Source organism: Balaenoptera borealis (genome assembly GCF_965194805.1).
Source record: "Balaenoptera borealis genome assembly, chromosome: 1".
NCBI classification, from domain to species: domain Eukaryota; kingdom Metazoa; phylum Chordata; class Mammalia; order Artiodactyla; family Balaenopteridae; genus Balaenoptera; species Balaenoptera borealis.
This window is the reverse complement of record NC_138860.1, coordinates 87,017,069-87,034,041: the sequence shown is the minus strand read 5'-3', so window position 1 is coordinate 87,034,041 and position 16,973 is coordinate 87,017,069. Positions and strand designations below refer to the sequence as shown.

The 16,973-nt window shown below is 46.6% G+C and overlaps 2 protein-coding genes across 13 annotated transcripts; one reads left to right on the top strand and one right to left on the bottom strand.

Annotated features, from left to right (window-relative positions):
* Positions 1 to 1,452: 1,452 nt before the first annotated feature.
* ANKRD34A (ankyrin repeat domain 34A) lies at positions 1,453 to 14,850 on the bottom strand. Of its 7 annotated transcripts, none has more exons than XM_082367732.1 (4): positions 14,765 to 14,850; positions 5,591 to 5,639; positions 4,432 to 5,012; positions 1,453 to 3,882 (listed from the first exon to the last, which is right to left on the bottom strand). In XM_082367732.1, the coding sequence occupies exon 4, from the start codon at positions 3,764 to 3,766 to the stop codon at positions 2,276 to 2,278; it is 1,491 nt and encodes a 496-aa protein (XP_082223858.1). In that variant the 5' UTR covers positions 3,767 to 3,882; positions 4,432 to 5,012; positions 5,591 to 5,639; positions 14,765 to 14,850; the 3' UTR covers positions 1,453 to 2,275. The 7 variants fall into 7 exon arrangements, with proteins under 7 accessions (XP_082223858.1, XP_082223859.1, XP_082223856.1 ...); XM_082367733.1 differs by lacking the exon at positions 14,765 to 14,850 and adding an exon at positions 5,165 to 5,250 and having other exon boundaries at positions 5,591 to 6,011; XM_082367730.1 differs by lacking the exon at positions 14,765 to 14,850 and adding an exon at positions 4,265 to 4,328 and having other exon boundaries at positions 4,432 to 6,011.
* POLR3GL (RNA polymerase III subunit GL) lies at positions 3,440 to 16,254 on the top strand. Of its 6 annotated transcripts, XM_082368217.1 has the most exons (9): positions 3,440 to 3,580; positions 6,548 to 6,751; positions 12,938 to 13,105; positions 13,446 to 13,575; positions 14,434 to 14,502; positions 14,844 to 14,900; positions 15,141 to 15,214; positions 15,337 to 15,450; positions 15,741 to 16,254. In XM_082368217.1, the coding sequence occupies exons 3-9, from the start codon at positions 12,980 to 12,982 to the stop codon at positions 15,825 to 15,827; spliced, it is 657 nt and encodes a 218-aa protein (XP_082224343.1). In that variant the 5' UTR covers positions 3,440 to 3,580; positions 6,548 to 6,751; positions 12,938 to 12,979; the 3' UTR covers positions 15,828 to 16,254. The 6 variants fall into 6 exon arrangements, with proteins under 6 accessions (XP_082224343.1, XP_082224346.1, XP_082224345.1 ...); XM_082368220.1 differs by lacking the exon at positions 13,446 to 13,575; XM_082368219.1 differs by lacking the exon at positions 14,844 to 14,900.
* Positions 16,255 to 16,973: the final 719 nt, after the last annotated feature.

The following is a 16,973-nucleotide window of genomic DNA, read 5'->3' as shown; positions in this document are numbered from 1 at the left end:
AGCCCAGCCGTCAGTCAAGCGGGGGCGGGGGTAAGCCAGGTCTTATGCCAATCACCAGAGAGGGGGAGGGAGCTGGCTCCCATAGGCAAATTACTGAGGAGGGCGGAGGTTCTGAGCAACCAATTACAAAGAGAAAAAGCGATATCCTCTATACGGGAGAAGCTTAGCTTGGGCGCGTTTTTGGGAGTCCTGTGGGGAGTACTAGAAAGCGGGCCAGACCCCAGGGCCGAGGCTAGAGGCAAAAAAAAAAAAAAAAAAAAAAGGCCTGGATGCATGGCTGGGGAGAACTGTAGACAGAGTGGGAGGATTCTTAGAGAGCCTTTGTCCGACCACTTCATTTTACAGATGTAAATGAGGAAACTGGCTCAGAGAAGTGACGTGACTTGTCCAAGGTCACATGCAATTGGTGGTGGAGCTAAAGCAAGGAAAGATACTGGCATTTAATGAGCATATATTTACTGTTTGTCAGACACTATACAATGTACTTTAGTGCACTGTCTTATCTAATAGTCACAATCACTAACTAGACTTTATTATTTTACGGATAAGGAAATTGACAGAGAGGCTAGATAAATTGTCCAAAATTAAATAGCCAGGAGATGGCAAAGGAGGGTTCAGACATAGATCTTCTGATCCCCAATATTTTAACCTTTTCGTTATACCACATCGTTGGGTCATTTTCTGATTTCACCTATTCTAAGTTGAGGGAGGGAGTAAGAAAGAGTAGAATGGGTTGCTCCCATACCTCTCATTAGAGCAAGGAAGAGTTAGATTATAGGAAGAAAACCAGCAAGCTGAAAGGTCCAGGGGGACAGATTAAGACAGGTACCTTCGTTCACAGGTACCTGTCAGGCTGGATTCCTCCAATTACTCTTACACGCACGCGCGCGTGCACGCGCACACACACACACACACACACACACACCCTCTTTGTCCGTTGACTATCATACCATTTTTACCTAGGCGAGATTATACGATTCCTCTCTCTCTCTCTCTCTCTCCACCCTACAGTGGCTCAGAACTCAAGGATGGGGAAACAGAAGCAAGAAGTAGAAGAAAATGGATGAAATGCCCCTGGTGAGATAAAAGTTAGGCCCCCAAGGAAAAACTGTGAGTGGTCAAGACATAGGAAGCTTGAAAGAGGGACAGTTAATCTATTGGGACATATCTGCTGATGGTGGAGGGAGGGATTCTTTGTAGGAATCTTAAGTTAAAGAATTTGAGGATGGACATAGGGGAGACTGAGGGAAATGAAAACCTATCAGATGGCTTAAAACCTTCAGGACATGGGACACTTGCCTTTTCTTCTACAACCACAGTTGGTCTCCTGGAAAGAAGGTGGCTGGAACCTCGAAGTATCCCCTAGATCATTATAGCTGTAGTTAGCATCACCCTCCCTCCCTATTCCTCATTCCCCACACCCTCCACCCCCAGCAGAAGTGACAAAACAGAGACTTCTGAACACATTTATTTGATATGTCGAGTGGAGAGAGGAGTGATTTAGGGTTACTCCCCACTTCTACCTGTGGGGGTGTTCATAAGCTCAGACAGACAGAACAGCAGCTTTGAGCCCATGACCCACCTCCTGGAAAAATGAGACAACCTGTTGTATTGGTTGGGGGAACAGGATGGGAAGAAAAAGCAGGAAGCTGAGAAGTAAAGCTGAGAGCAGGAAGGGCAGCAGCAGAACTGAGGCTGGGGATTGCTGCAGGAAATTCCCAAGGAGAGTGAAGAAGATATCCTGAAAAGTGGTTAGGGCTGGAAGCAGGGTGTGAACAAGGAGCCAAGCCTGGAGAGACAAGCAAGACCTGCAGAATGGGGCGGGATATTCACGAAGAGGGTAGAGTGTCCAAAATCATGAGCGAGCTGTGTTGCAGGGCATACATGGAAAGCAAGGGATTACTATTGCAGGAGGTCAAAGAGATTGGAGACTACCCATAAGTAGGGGCTCCCTAACGCTTCTGAACAAATGCGAGTGAGCTTGGGACCCTTTTGGGGCCCTAGCACAAATGGTCCTGTGTGTGAGTAATTCCCATATGCATGTGAAGTGGCCAGGGCGTGAGTGCATGTGTCTATATGACCAATAAATAAGAGTACTTACCCTTCCCTGCAAGTATGAGTACTGTGCTTGCAGACACATGTTTACCCATGTGTGCGTGCACCGAGCCCATGAGCACATGCAACAGACCCCTATGTCCGAGGTGTGTGTGTGAGCTGGTTCCTCCACCCTTCCCAAGGTCTTGATCCCCACCCTCCTTGGCTCCTCTCACTCCTCTCAGCGCCCAGGCTCCCCTGGCCCGCCTAGACTCTGGAAGCCCCCTAGCAGGCGGATCTGCTCAGTCTGCATGGAGTGGCGCCTCACCAACTTGCGCTTGGTCCTGGGAGAGCCTGGCGCCCCCGCCTGGGGAGGGGCGGGCAGCGAAGGCGCCCGACCTCCGGGTTGGGGGCGAATGTCAGGGATGGGAGGGTGGGGGCTGACATTGAGCGGGGGCAGGAAACCAGGTCGTGTTTGCGCGATGTGGTCCAGAAGCAACGTCCCCGAGCCCCTCCGCTCCAGCAACCCCGGACTCCGCCTCCGCCCGCTCAGCGGAGACACAGCCCCAGGCAGACTCTCCTGGGACTGGCGCGGGGAGGGAACAGAGCCGGCTGGAGGGAGGGTCAGCGGGGAGGCGCTGTATCTGCGGCGCTCCAGGGACGGGCGGCTGCACTCCGGCGAGTCGGGGCAAAGATTTCCGGGGATATCGAGCTCCACCGGCTCCATGCGGCTCAGTTTCTGCCTCAGCCCTGAAGGGGGACCAGGCTCCTGAGCTTCTGGCGCTGTGTTTCGGCGCGAGAGAGGACCCCCACCCGTCACTTTCTCCGCCCACGGGGGCGGGTCCTCTGGGCCTTCAGTGCTATGACGTCTGGAAAGACGCGGTCGACCTGTCAGGGTCAGGCCGTTGAATTCGGTGGTCAGGCGCTCAATCCCCGGCCTCCCTTCGGCAGGAGGGACCGGTTGAGGAGGGGCCACTAGGCCCCAAGGCTCGGAGTTGAGCCTTTTGAGTGGTTTCGGAGGATGACGGGGTGGTTTGGGGAGTGGCTCAGAAGGGGAGGGGTCATCGGGGGGCTTAGGAAGAGGGAATTCAAATACGTCCCGCTTCTCCTCTTCTTCCTGGGCGCGAGGGGATAACAATCCCTGTCCTCCTACTCCTGCAGTCTGCAGTTGGATTTCCGAAGGCGACGTGCAGACCCCCGGGCTAGGATGAGCGGGAGCGGGGTCCTCCACCCCCGGGGACGGTGGGGAATTGAGATACTGCCGGGTCTTCTTGGTGCCCGAGGGCGAGGTGTCGGTGGTGATGATGATGACCTCCGTGCCCTTGGCCTTACAGGCGTCCAGCAGCGTGGCAAGGGTCTCGCGATCCCCGCGGTCCAGGGCGTGGACAAGCGCCGAGGCGCCAGCGTGATCTCGGACTGAAGGGTCTGCGCCATGGGCAAGGAGCAGGGAGGCCACCGCTGCGCCCCCGCCGCCGGCGCAAGCGTGCATAAGCGCCGTGCGCCCTAGGCGATCTGCGATGTTGGGGTCCGCGCCTTGCTCCAGAAGGTAGCGTACCATGCGCGCCTTGTTCTGGGGGTCGTCGTAGCGGGCCCGACAGGCCGCCATTAGCGCAGTCTCCCCTTGGGCATCACCCTCATTCACGTAGGCGCCCCCCTCCAGAAGCAAACGGGCCAAGCGTAGCTTACCCTGACCCACAGCCCGAAGAAGAGCGTGGCCCTCGGTGTGCAGCATAGCTGCCGCTGGGGCGAAAGCACCGATGGAGCCGGGACTGGGACCTGCCGAGGATGGCTAGGGGAGTGGGGGTGGTGGCTGGCAGAGGCCCGAAGGCTCAGTGGCGAAGCCAATCCCTGCAAAAAAGAGAAAGATCTTATTTACTGATTCAGGCAGGAAAACTGAGGCACTGGTGGAAGGACCGGCGTGGGGCGGGGGAGACCTCCCCGGCACTGCACACAGTCCTTCTTCTAACTCCTGCCTTGAGCCGCCCCCATCCCCCCAGCGCATGCCTGAGGAGGTGGGAAGGGTGCACCCGCACTGAAGGACGAGCGCCAGTGCAAATGCGTACGTGCACGCGCAGGGATATCCGCACCGCCACCCTCACCCCACGGCTTATCAGACCTTTCCAGCATCCCCCTTTTCTTATCCGTACTTGGAATCCCCCTTCCTAGGATGCTGAACGCCACCCCTCGACACACATGCACCCATACGTTCACACACAGTCCCATTCCTAACCTCTTTTAGGTTGCCACAGCCCCACAAACTGAATGGGGGGAGGGAGGCAGCTTGCGTTTGGGACCTAAAACGGGTGGGGGGAGAATTGCGGGTTTCTTTTGCCCCTGCTACATTCCCCATCACTCCTTGCTCTTTCCCCTTCCCAGGTTGTGCACCCAAATAGATACCTGTAAGTCCGCAGAATCTCCTCCGGGCCAGGACTGAGGCCAGGGCCACGGGGCAGCTGGGGTGGCGGAGCCGGGTTCCTGGGGGCCCACATGGCGTGGGGGTGGGCACCCGGATTCCCTGGGTGTCAGTATCTGCGCCCGGGCACAGAATCCTGGTCCCTCCTCCCGGTGCGCCCCGGGCACAGCGCCGGCTCGGGAGGAGAGAAGCTGGGGGGGTGGGGGGGCGGAGCTCTGCCTCTCTATTTATAGCCTAGTCTCTGAGGGTGGGGGCGTCGGGCACCAAACCGTTACCCCACTCATGCACACATAAACCCTCAAAAGCTAGAGGCTCCAATCCTGACTTCCCTTGCTTAGCCGACCTCCCCTCAGTCACAACAAACCTAAGTGTTCCTTAGGAGACTCCTCCGCGACCCAGACTGGGACCGTCCTAGTTCTTCCTTGAGCTTCAGCAGATCCCCATTCTCCGAGCTTGGTGTGTTGATGCGCGCCTGTGCGCCAGATCTGACCTGCCACACACAGCACATGGCACACTGTGCAGAGGGGTGGAGAGAGGCGATGGCGATCCACAGCCGGAGTCCTTACTGTGCAGAGAGAGGCAAGAGTTGTGGCTGCCTTCTCGTAGTTTAAATGTCAGGGGGAGCTGGAGTCACCCAGCGATACATCTTCATTCCACCTCCCCCAAAACGGAACATGTACCACAAATAAACTTGGACCTCAGCTCCCTTGTACAGACCTCTTAGATAAGTATGAGGAGGTTGGATATCTGGGGTCATTTTTAGATACAGCAAGGGGCATTCCCAGTTGTCTCCTCTCCATATTCTTGGAGGGGTGGGAAGGAGAGAGATAGAAAAGGGGCAGAGAAGAGTGAACCTCCTCTCTCATTGCATCTCTTTACTCTCAGTCTTGCTTAGACTCATTATTTTTCCATCTCACTTAAAGGTCTCTGTTTGAATCGCTCCTTAAAGTCTTCTTCTCCCTGTCTGTAGCAGTCGGTTTCTCTCACTGTCTGTCTCTGCCTCTCCTCACCATCTGCCCTGTCTCCATGGTTACCATAGCTTCCATCTGCATATTTTAGGAATGAGTTTGTGTCCAGCTGGAAGGCATCAGGGGGAGTGGGAGGGGGAGTGAGAAAAAAATCCTAAGGATTTGGAAAACTCACCTGAGGTAATTCAGAGGCTGGAGGCCACCAGATGCAAGATACAATGTTCCTGGAGAAGGGGGAGAGAGAATTTGCAGGGAAGCTACCCATTTTTACTAGCTGCCATTTATTGGAAACCAACCATGTGCCAAGTACTTTACATACATTATCTCCAATCCTCACAACAACACTATAAAGTAGGAATTATTTTCTTGTTATAGATGAAGAAACTGAGACTTAGTAAAGTTAAGCAAGTTCTCCAGAGCCTCACAGCTCTGTTTCTGTCCTATTCCAAAGACTTGGTGCTTGCCACTCCACCTACAGCCTTCCCAGTCCAGAGGCTTCACTCCCAGGGCCATTTTCTCTGATGTCTGGGTTATTGTTCTTGACTAACTCCTATATCTACTCCTTAGTTCTTGACTAACTTCTATCTCTACTCTAAACTCTTTCCCTCTGCTTGTTTTTTGCGAAAGTGGGACTCCTCCTCCCACCGTGCCCCCTTTTACCAAGGGCTAGGAGGAGCTGGAAGGCAGTGGGAAATGCAGGAAACACTGGATTCTTTCCCTGTCTCCTCAACTCTGGTTATCTGATTCCTAATCCTTCCTTTCCCAAACCCTCTTTCCATCTTCTCACGGACATGGCAGCAACCCACAGGAAAATATTTTTCTAGAAAAGAAATAGTCATTGGTGGTGCTGGAGGGAGGCAGTGCAGGATCGAAGGGAAGGTTGGAGTAACGGAGGAGAGGCCCAGTGCGAAGACAGAATCACAAAAAGAACGACCCCTAAGAAGCAGGTTTCACAGAGGTTCATTTCTCTGTGGAAGCTCCCTCAACAGAGTCCCTCGGTGAGATGTGAGAGTCAGGTTCCCTCTGTGAGCTGTCGCTAGCCAGGGGGATCCTCCATCTGAGATGAGGTGTGAAATGACTGAGCCCTGGTTGATTCTGCAACTCCATCTCTCTCCTCACCCGGCTTCTCTAGCCTGAGTTCCGGCGAACTCTCTCCCTCCCTCCCCTCCTCGGCTTCAAGTGGGCGGACCTCCCTCCTCGGCTTCTCCAAGATTGGCCGGGAGAACTCACCAATGGGGAGCTCTGGGAGGCGGACCTAGAACGCCAACAGCTTGAGGAAGACCAGCAAATTTCAAGTTGGCTGCGGCGTGTTTTCCGCGTGGGGGAGGGGCAGCAGGTAAGGCCCCGACTTGGTGGCTCTGACCTGGTTCCGTTCCACACCTTCCGAACTAGTTCACCAGGGCCAAGCTGCTAGATAGATAGACAACGCTTTCCGGCAGCCTGTTGGATCACCCCCCTTCTAGTTGCCTACCCTTTTCCTCTGGGCTCCCATTGCTCTGTTGATTGTATACCAGAGAACCGTAGTTTTCTTTCGCGCAAAGGGGAGATATATTAAAGGAGAAAGTGAAAGACTCACTCTGGTACCTCTGACTCTTTGCTATGGCGTCAGCTTCCCCTAAATCTATTACTATTAAGAGCCTGATAAACTCCTGTTATCTATCAAGACTCTGATGAAATGTTACCTTTACCTGTAGCTTTCCTGGATCACCTTTTTTTGCAGAATTAATTGTTCCCCAGTCTGACGATAACATTTTAGGCATACCTCTGTTGGAGCACTTAGTGCTCAATCCCTCTTTAATGTTTCTGTTCTTTTTAGAATATAAGGTTTTGTAGGGCAGGTTCTAATATTTAATACACAGTGCCCGATAAAGGTTAATTGGATGGAATTGATTGGGGAGGAAGAATTTAAACTCCTGATGTAATTAGGGAAAAATTAATAAAAGATAAAACAAAATACAATACAGTATATAATTATGACCTCTTAAATTAGTGGTTCATAATATAATTGCTCCCACAGTCCAGAGAAGGGAGAAAGCTAAGAGGACTGGGATGGTGAGGGGAGGCTTTAGGAATCACAAAGTCTTAAGTTTGGAACAGACCTTAGAAATCATGTATTCATTCATTCATTCATTCATTTTTAAGCAAATATTTATTGAGCATCTACTATATGCCAGACATAATGCTAGACAATGGGGATCATAGTGAATCCTCTACTTTAGATATGCATCCTTCCTTTGATAAACCATATTTAGTAAATGGTTATCCAGCTTCAGTTTAAACTTCTTAGTAAGAGAACTTCCTATCTCACTTTGTTCTTCAATCAATATCTAACAAATAAAACAAATACGTGGCTCAACAAAATGCATTCCACATTTCCACTGTAAAAGAGGAAGAGCTGTCCTAGTGGTAACATTCTTAAAGATAAAGAAAATCATCCCTTTTGTTTTCTGATTATAGAAGTAATATACATTTATCCTAGAAAACTTGGAAATACATAAAGATATAAAATATCTATTATTTCATGACCGTGATATAGTGTTATTATTTTAATATGTATCCTTTCAATTTACTTTCTGCTTGTATACATATGTATACATCTGTGTGTTTGTGTATATATTACACACATAGGGCCATACAACAAATACAACTTATATCATGCTTCCCTCACTTTACATTATATTGTGAACATTTTTCTGCCTTTAAATATTATTTGAAATAATTATTATGTCTACATAATAGTCTAAGATGGATGTTTGATTTTTTTTTTAACCATTTATTTTTTTGTTGGACCATTTAGGTTATTTCAGAATTTGTGCTACCATGGATAGCTCTTTGATAAACATGCTTTTACTTATATCTCTGACTATATATCTGATGATTTCTTTAGGATAAGTGTTTAAAGTGGGATTACTGGGTTGAGGATATGAACTTTTAAAAGGCTGTAGATTCAAGTGGTCAAATTGCTCCCCCAAAAGACTGTGTTCATAGTCCTTCCAGTAAGGTATGAGAGTGTCCATCTCAAAAAAACTCATGGCAGCCTGATTATTTTTTAAATCTTTGTCAATTTGATAGGTAAAGAATGGTTTTATTGGCTATTCTTTTCTTAATTGCCTATTTGCACATTTATTCTATTCATGTTCTTTGCACATTTATTCTATTGGGATGAGTTTTTTTTCGTTTGGATTTCCATTTATTTCTTATTTATTACAAATATAGCAAACTGTAAACATTAGAGTGCTCCAGGCCTCAGTCCCTGGATCTCTTCTTTTCTCTCTTCACATCCACTCCTTTAGGAATCTCACCCAGTCTCATGGTTTGAAACATTTGTATACTGAGAACGCCACTAGAATGTAAGCTCCATTTAAACTCCATGGGTGCAGGAGTTTTTTGTCCATTTTGCTCACTGATACATCCCTAGCACTTAGAACAGTGCCTGGCACTTAATAAGAACTCAGTTAAGTATTCACTGAATGAATTTAGATGGTTTTTAAATTATTATTATTCCCATTTTACAGATAAGGAAACGGGTTTACAGTTATTAAATAAATTGCTGAAGGTTGTATAGCTAGAAAATGACTGAACTGGGATTCAAATCCATGTTCTTAACCACTGCATGTACTGCCTTTCTTAAATTTGTTGTAACTGTTTTTCTGTATGTTCTGTTGAAACCTGATTCATAGTAACTTCTACCACATCACACAGTTATGCTTAATTGGGAATGAGTGTAATGTATATAAGATGTTGTTGTTTGCAGGGGAAGGAGGGTACAGGGGTAAACACTAGGGAGGGTTGATGTTTACGGAGGAGCAGTCTGGGACCAGGTTATGGGAAACCTTAAACATCTTCAAGAATCTAGACTCAATCACAATCTTAAATAGAGGAGACTCATTGTAGATTCCTGAGCTGAGTGGGGTACAGATAGTTTACAGTTTCCCAACCACCAGTTTAGTGCCTTAATTAACTAAAATTTTGTCTTCTTCTTTTTACCCCACATCCTTGAGGGTCACTTGGTTAGTATGTGGAAATGGAGTTAGATTTGTCTAACCTCAAAGCTCATGGCTTTTTCTTAACTCCTCACTGCTTTGCAATCAAAACAGCTCCTGTCTCCACTGCTAGAACTGTATCTATCAAGTGGAAAGACACCTAAGCCGGCTAGTTAGTGTCTTTTCCCTTGAAAGGGCCTGAAGACATGGTGGCAAATTCTTACTACTTCTCTAGTGTCCGTAAGACATCCTCTCTCCTCTAATGTGTTCTTTAAGTCAGATCACAGTTTAATCTATTAACTAACAGCCATCTTTTCCTGACATTTTTCTTGGCGCTTGGACTTGAAACTTTCCAAATTCCTCAGGCACACATTTTCCCACCTCTCCTTCCTGTTACATATTGTTAATCTCATCTACTATGCTGTTTTACTATATTTTTAATTTTTTTAATGAATATTTTTCTCTTATTACAAAAGCAGCACCTATTCAGTACAGAAAAAAAAAAACCCATAAAATACACATCATCAAAAAAACCCGAAAACCCATCACCTCCGATTAACCAATGTTAATTTTTGTTGTATATCCTTCAAGAACAACTTTTTAATTCATATATCTGGGTGGGTGTATGTGTTTGACAAAATAGATTACCTTGTACATATTTTAAAATCTTTTTTCCCCCTAACTAATCTTTAGTGGAGTGCATTTTGTTGAGCCATGTATTTCTTGTTTTATTTGTTGGGTATTGATTGAAGAACAAATATCCAAAAATGGAATGACCTGCAAAGTGAGAGAGGGGGTTCTCTTACTAAAAAGTTTAAATTGAAGGTGGATAACAATTTACTAAATATGGTTTACCAAAGGAAGGATGCAGGTCTAAAGTAGAGGATTCAATATGATCCCCATTGTCTAGCATTACGTCTGGCATATGATAGATGCTCAATAAATATTTGTTGAAAGAATGAATGAATGAATACATGATATCTAAGTTCTGTTCCAAACTTGAGACCTTGTGATTCCTAAAGCCTCCCCTCACCATCCCAGTCCTCTTAGCTTTCCGTGGGAGGAATTATATTATGAATTACTAATTTAAGAGATCATAATTCTATACTATATTGTCTCTTATTGTTCCATAGCTAACATATTGTTAGTATGTACCCTTAATATGATGTGATGAAAATGGCTCTTTATCTCTGTGATCTTCCTCCCTGAAACACACAACCCCAGTCTAATCAAGAGAAGAACATCAGAAAAATTCAAACAGAGGAACATCCTATAATACACCTAACCAGTACTCCTTAAAACTGTACTGAAAGACAAGGAATGTCTGAGAAACTGTGAATTTTGAATTGCTACTCAAGTTTCTTTCTTTTTTTATTAAGAAAATTTATTTCTTAAAACAGTTTTAGATTTACAGAAAAACTGAGCAGATAGTACCAAAAGTTTCCATATGCCCTGGCACCAGTTTCCCCTATTATTAATGTCATATATTAATATGGTATATTTGTTATAATTAATGAACAAATATTGATACATTATAATTATTCAAGGTCCATACTTGATTTGGAGTTCCTTAGTTTTACCTAATGCTCTTTTTCTGTTCCAGGATCCCATCCAGGATACTACATTACATTTAGTTATCATGGCCCTACTATGTATTGAATATGTCTATACATACATATACTTACATGCACAAACATATATGTATATGTATGTATACATACATAAATGAAATTGAAAGGATACATGCAAATACTAATAATGATTATTACTACATCACGGTCATGAAATAATAGGTATTTTTATATATACCTTTGTGTTTTTCCAAGTTTTCTAGAATAAATATATACTACTTCTATAATTAGAAAACAAAAGGAATGGTTTTCTTTGTTTTTATGAAGGCCACCACTAGGACAGCTCTCTCTCTTTTACAGTGGAAGTGTGAACTTTCCTTGTTTTTGATGACCTTGACAGTTTTGAAGAGTACTGGTCAGGTATATTATAGGTGCTCCTCTGTTGGAATTTGTTGGCTTTTTTCTCCTGATTAGACTGGGGTTATCAGTTTGGGGGAAGAGGATATCACATCATATTAAGGGTACATACTAACAATATGATTTAATTTTGTTCATGTTGAAACCTTGGTCATCTGACTGAAGTAAAGCTTGTCCAGTTTCTACACTGTAAAGTTCCTCCCCCCACCTTTCCAAAATTGTTTTGGACAAAATTCCCTATACACAGGCCATACTTAAGGAGTGGGGAATTACACTCTCCCTTTTTAGGGTGGAATCTACATAATTTATTTGGAATTCTGCATGAGAAATTTGTTTTTTCTCTACCATGTATTAATTTGTTCAAACATTTATTTATATCAGTATGGTCTCTTGGATATTTATTTTATACTTTGGTGTTATAATCCAATACTACTTTACTTTATTGCTCAAATTGTTCAGGCTTTGGCCATTGGGAGCTCTTTCAGTCGACTCTTATGCCCCTTTGACACAGCCCCATCAATATGTGTGTTGTTTTTTTGAGCACTTTCTTACTTTCTGGCACTACAAGATGCTTCAGTCTCATCCTGTATATTTCCTGCCCCAGTCCTAGAATCGGCCATTTCTCCAAGAAGCCCTGGTTCCTTTTATTGGAAAATGGTATTAGAAGCCAAGATCTGGGTGCTAGGTATCTTCCCTGCTACTGGGATTTCATTTCCTTCAAGTTTCATTTTCATTTGATGACTTTCTTTATCCCCCATGCTATCTGACTGGCTTCTCAAAAATGATGACAAGAGGCAAAGTTCAGTTACGGTAGCAGGAGGAACTTTCAATTCATCACAGTTGATCACAGTGGAATGGGCTGCCTTGGAGGAAAATGGACACCCTCTCTTTAGGAAAATGCCACCAGAAGCTGAATGACCAACAACTTACAGAGGGTAGTACTGTAGTGGGAGGGTGTTTGGGCTAGAAGACTCCATGGGTCCTTCCAATTCTAAGATTCTGTGTTTCCAGGTGGTGTTTAAAAAGATCAACTTGATTGTAATGGCTCTTCTCACATACACCCCCACCTTCAATCAAATGACAGTGAGACTAATGACTCCTTCCTGTTCCCTCCCAGTGTCTGGCACACTACCTTTTTCATGGTAGATGCTTAATAAATGTTTTGCTGAAATGCATTGCATTAGATCGAGTTTAGGCCTGGTTGGGTTTGGAAAGTGAGGGAGAGAAAGAATTCAAAGATCATATGTAGATACGCAGATGGTGATAAACATCAAATTAACTTAGGGGCGTAGGAAAGTTTTATCCCAGGGTCTAGTCACTTTCCTCTTTGTGCTGCAGTTCCCCCATATTGCACTTATCTGTCCTCTTGGAACCGTGTCTCATCCATATTTTATATTTTTAGAAATACCTTGCTTGGCACTATGCCTTCTCAAAATTTGTTGAATTAAACTGGCTTTTCAGGTCTCTGGGAGAAAAGATTGAGTGTCTTGTACCTCCCTGGCTTCCTGTCCGTTCTACTGTACTTTTTCTCTTTGTTTTTGTCTTTATCAGGTTTTTCCTATTGGATGTCTGAATCCCCAGGCCGCCTCCATCATGGCCAGCCGGGGTGGGGGCCGGGGTCGTGGCCGTGGCCAGTTGACCTTCAGCATGGAGGCTGTGGGCATTGGGAAGGGGGATGCTTTGCCCCCACCCACCCTGCAGCCTTCTCCACTCTTCCCTGTGAGTGTCTGCCCTCCTTTCGCAAGACTCCCATATGCCCCTGGCTGACTGTGTATGATCCTGGATTCCTCCTGAGCCATCATAAAATCATCCTCATCTTGCCCCTCCCTGTCTGTATGCTCCCAACTTATATGGGATGTTTTCCAGACAAGGAAGTGTCCACCCTCACTTTTTACATTCTCAGCTCCCCAGCTTTCAAAATGCTGTGTTGCTCCGCCCATTTGCCTTGGTCCTCTGCTCAGTGGGAGCATTGGATTGAATTGTGGGGCGAGGAGAGGCCCTCCCAGATTTGTACTCCAGCATTTTCTCCCTGAATTGACCATTGCCTCTGCCTCCTTAGCCCTTGGAGTTCCGCCCAGTGCCTCTGCCCTCAGGAGAGGAAGGGGAATATGTCCTGGCACTGAAGCAGGAGCTTCGAGGGGCCATGAGGCAGCTCCCCTACTTCATCCGGCCTGCTATCCCCAAGAGAGGTCAGTTCGAATGCTAGTATCATGTTCTGAGTGCCTTCCATGAGTAGTGCCCTATACTTAGCACCGCTGGGGCCCAGAGAGGCCAGAAGAGGCACAGAAAGCTCACTGCCTAACTGGGGAGATCACAATAATTACCCCTGAATTTGAAGTGCATTATGGTATCCATGGTTTGTTTTGAGTCTCACAATAGTCTTGGAAAGTAGGAGGTTAAGTATTAAGATGCCCATTTTACAGATATAAATGGGGAGATGTATTAAAATTTTTAACAATCTGGATATTGCAGGTACCAACCAATCAGAAGGACTTGAGAAGGGGTCTCTGAGAAGCTCTGTAATTAAAATATTACCCCTTTGGTTTGTGGATCATGGAGAGGTCAGGGAGCCAGGAGGGACTGGAGAACAGGGTGTACTTGGGAGGTCTGGGATAGTGGATATTTACCAACTGGTGTGGAAGTACAGTATTTCAATGTATTGACAACCAGTGCTTTCCTACTAAGCCCTAGAAGCTAAAGTTCAGAGAGATGAAACACTTGCCTAAGTTAGTCCCATTAACAGGGAGTAAAGGGAACACTGAAACCCTCGTTTCTTGCTCTAGTATACTTTCCACTGTACCACACTACCAGTCAATATAGCCATGCCTTTGCATTAAGGGAGATAACAAAAACATTGTAATTTGAGGTGGCAAAAGGACAGGTTAGAAGAGTGTTGAAGGTCCTCATGGAAGCTGACCCCCTGGGCTCTGGGTCTGGGGTGAGGAAAAAGACAATTTCTGAGTTTTGAGAGGGCTGGACCTCAGGAAGAACCCTGTTCTAGGGCTCTGAAAGGATAAAACTTTGACCCTTGACCTCTGATCCCTCAGATGTGGAGCGTTACTCAGACAAATATCAGATGTCAGGGCCGATTGACAACGCCATAGATTGGAACCCTGGTAGGTGATGGGCCCTTTCATTGACCTCCCTTCTTTCAAATGCTTGAGATGCCTCAAGCCACAAGCCACCACCCTATCCACCCTCCTCTGTCTCCACCTTCACCCTAGTCAGGAGCCTTAGATGTGCTCCAAAACACTCTCAGACTCTACCTAAAAGCCTATTAAATGGCCCCCACTCCTCTGGAGGCATCCAAGCCACAGTTTTGTTCCAAGCAACTTTGACCCAGCCCCTTCCTTCCTCACCCTTAACCCTGATCCTTACCTGTCCTTTAAAAGAGTCATCATTCATAGGACACCCCAGGGCAGAGTCTTGCTGACTTCTACATTCCTGCTATTCCTAGATTGGCGACGTCTACCCCGGGAGCTAAAGATCCGAGTGCGGAAGCTACAGAAGGAGCGTGAGTGTATCTGGAAAAAATAGGGAAAAGAGAGGTTTCCTTCATCAGCTGTAGGGCCAAGGCTGCTGGTGGTCTTGCCTGCCCTCCCAATTCCTACCTACCCAGTCTACCCAGTATTGTTGCTGGGTGCCATGATGGCCACATGAGGGCAGCAGAGTGACATGGTCTATGCAAGAGGGTGGGGTAGAAAGCTATCTAGGAAGTTTGCTCTGATGGTTCACCTTTTGATCCTCTCACCAGGGACCACCATTCTACTCCCCAAGAGGCCCCCTAAGACCACAGAAGATAAGGAGGAAACAATACAGAAACTAGAGGTAAGGAAGAAATGTGCATAGAGACCACCTGGGCGCCAGATTCATTCCTCCCCTTTGGCCCATGTGCCTCAATTTTTCCCTTCTGCGAGCTGAGTTTCTCTTCCTATTCATCCTCACATAAGACCCTGGAGAAGAAGGAAGAAGAAGTGACTTCAGAGGAAGATGAGGAGAAAGAAGAAGAAGAAGAGAAGGAAGAGGAAGAAGAAGAGGAGTATGATGAAGAAGAGCATGAAGAGGTGAAGGGGACCTCCTTTCATTGTCAGGCCCCCTTTCTTCCACTCATAAGCTCTGGGATCTCAACTTCAGAAGGCTGGAGGGCCAAAGGAGATAGTGCCTCCAAAGGATAGCGTCCTCCACTTTACCTGTCCCTAGGCTCTTCTCAAGAGTGAACTACAGCTTGAATGCAGAGTGAACTATAGGCCTGGAATGCTGTGATTGGGAGGGGAGGGGACTGGTACACAGGGAGGAAAGAGAATGCTGAAAGCATGCCGACATACCTTTCTTCCTTCCTTTCTTTCTATTTCAGGAAACTGATTACATCATGTCATATTTTGACAATGGAGAGGACTTTGGGGGTGACAGTGATGACAATATGGATGAGGCTATATACTGAAGAAGGACTCTAAACAATACCCTGGACATTCATATCTTTCTTGATTTGGGACACAGCGAGTAACTGTCCCCTATTATTTGGTTTTGTGGACAAGCAAATCATTTGCTCAGAATCCACATAATCTGTTTGGTCCCTGGAGATAGGAATAGAGAGTGACAACAGATAGCTCTCTTTTCTACCCTTCCCCTCCCTCTCTCCTGTGGTATTGTATCACCTCTGATATCTTGGGGAAAGGACAGAGGACCAATGTCTTAATTGTATGAAAGGGAGAAAGGAGGGTCGAAAGAAGGCCTGGAGTCATTAGAGCTGAGACAGCTGTGCACATGCCCCTACCCATTTATAGTTCTTTGTGGAGATAATTGGGGGTGCGAGCAGTTAGGAGGAATATGGCCAGTTTTATATTTTTAAATAAAATGTTTTTATCTGCCTCTTTGTCCAGAGTGAAACCTAGTGGGAGAGGGCTGGAGGAATGAAGGGGTTGCCTAGTAAGCCATTCTTCTCTCCTCACCTGTTAAGAGTCCAGTGTGACACACTGGGGGTTACAGCCTCCCTGTCCTTTGCCCCTTCCCTCCTACCCCCATGGTGGGACACCTAATCCCCATCTAGCTCTGCCAAGGCACATTCAGGAGCTCATCTGCAGGGCTGCGCAGAGAGAGTTGTATACAGCCCACGCCCTGAAGACCAGCTGGCTTCTGGGCTTCTGGTCCTCAGGCAGTGGGGACGACATGATTCATGTGTGTTCACATGTGTTCACAGGGGCACAGGCCCTCACTTTCCCACGCTTGACCTTGATCTTGTCCTTGTTTACAAGGAATGATTACAGCTATTTTTGTGGGGAGAGTCAAGAAAGCCAGGTGTGGGGAGGGAGTAGGGGGGAAGTGCTGATTCTTCTTCAGCACACTCGCCCTCTTCCAGGCCCTGGAGACCCCACTTTGAAAGGTGTGTCTGTGAAGCAGGAGCCCCCTAAATATCCTATTCTCCACTTCCGGAAGCTGCTGCGTGGCTGAGTTGCAGTTTCCCTTCTGTGGAATTTAGTTAGCCTTTCTCTCACTCCCTTCTTGTGGGGAGGGGGAGGGGGTAGGCAGTGTTGCTTTACAGGAAGTAAGGAGGGTGCGGAGGAAGGGGGTGACTTAGGGACACTCAGCT

Excerpts from the sequence above, each read along its gene's own strand:
- POLR3GL (XM_082368217.1), top strand. The coding sequence starts at position 12,980 with ATGGCCAGCCGGGGTGGGGGCCGGGGTCGTGGCCGTGGCCAGTTGACC. Across the intron at positions 14,503-14,843 it reads CGCCATAGATTGGAACCCTG|ATTGGCGACGTCTACCCCGG; the intron begins GTAGGTGATGGG and ends TGCTATTCCTAG. Across the intron at positions 15,451-15,740 it reads ATGAAGAAGAGCATGAAGAG|GAAACTGATTACATCATGTC; the intron begins GTGAAGGGGACC and ends TTTCTATTTCAG.
- ANKRD34A (XM_082367732.1), bottom strand. The coding sequence starts at position 3,766 with ATGCTGCACACCGAGGGCCACGCTCTTCTTCGGGCTGTGGGTCAGGGT.